Source organism: Arachis duranensis, chromosome 2 (genome assembly GCF_000817695.3).
Source record: "Arachis duranensis cultivar V14167 chromosome 2, aradu.V14167.gnm2.J7QH, whole genome shotgun sequence".
NCBI classification, from domain to species: Eukaryota; Viridiplantae; Streptophyta; class Magnoliopsida; order Fabales; family Fabaceae; genus Arachis; species Arachis duranensis.
The window spans coordinates 55,696,350-55,697,216 of record NC_029773.3 but is presented as its reverse complement, the minus strand read 5'-3'; the positions used below and the strand labels follow the sequence as shown (position 1 = coordinate 55,697,216).

At 39.0% G+C, this 867-nt stretch overlaps 1 protein-coding gene across 1 annotated transcript; it reads right to left on the bottom strand.

The window, feature by feature from the left end:
* Nucleotides 1-405: 405 nt before the first annotated feature.
* LOC127744938 (uncharacterized) lies at nt 406-867 on the bottom strand. The gene has a single exon (XM_052257830.1). The coding sequence runs from the start codon at nt 865-867 to the stop codon at nt 406-408; it is 462 nt and encodes a 153-aa protein (XP_052113790.1).

The window sequence follows — 867 nt, the reverse complement described above, 5'->3', positions numbered from 1 at the left end:
AACATCATATGGTGGTGGCCACACCAAACTTAATTTTTTATCTTACTTTCAAAGTTAATTCACTCAAGTGGTTGTAAGCCTAAATTAAGTGGGTTAGTGGCCACACCAAACTTAGCTCTTTAGCTAGATTTGCAGCCCAATTCAATTAATGTTAATGAGTGAACCCAGCAGCCTTGCACTTCCAGTGAAAAGAAAAAAATATATCTACTAACTAACAAACGCTTTAAACTCCCTAAGCTACCACAACTATTTATGAAAAGCAGAAAATTAAAAAGATTAATTGGAACTACTTAAACCAACTATCCTAAACTACTTCTAGAAAGTTGGAAATCAAAAGGATATGAATGTTGGGGTGGCTCCCAACCAGCGCTTCTTTAATGTCATTAGCTTGACATTCCTCCATCTTTAGTTGAGGTTGTAGCTCACTCTCTGCTCTTCCAAAGAGTCCCCCAAGTAGTGCTTTAGCCTGTGGCCATTGACAGTAAAATTCCTTTGTGTCTTGTCCTCTATAAGCTCTACATGCCCATAGGGAAACACCTTGAGGATGGTAAAGGGTTCAGACCATCTTGACTTAAGTTTTCCTAGGAAGAACTTGAGCCTCGAATTGTATAGCAGCACCTTTTGACCTTCCACAAACTCTCTTGTTGCTATCTTTTGGTCATGCCATTTCTTAGCTTTCTCCTTGTAAATTTTGGCATTTTCATATGCTTGTGATCTGAGTTCTTCTAATTCTTGCAGTTGCAAGATCCTTTTCTCCCCAACAGCATTACTATCAAAATTTAGTAGCTTGAGTGCCCAAAAGGCTTTGTGTTCAAGCTCAAAGGGTAGGTGACATGCCTTTCCATACACCAACTGAAATGGGATCAT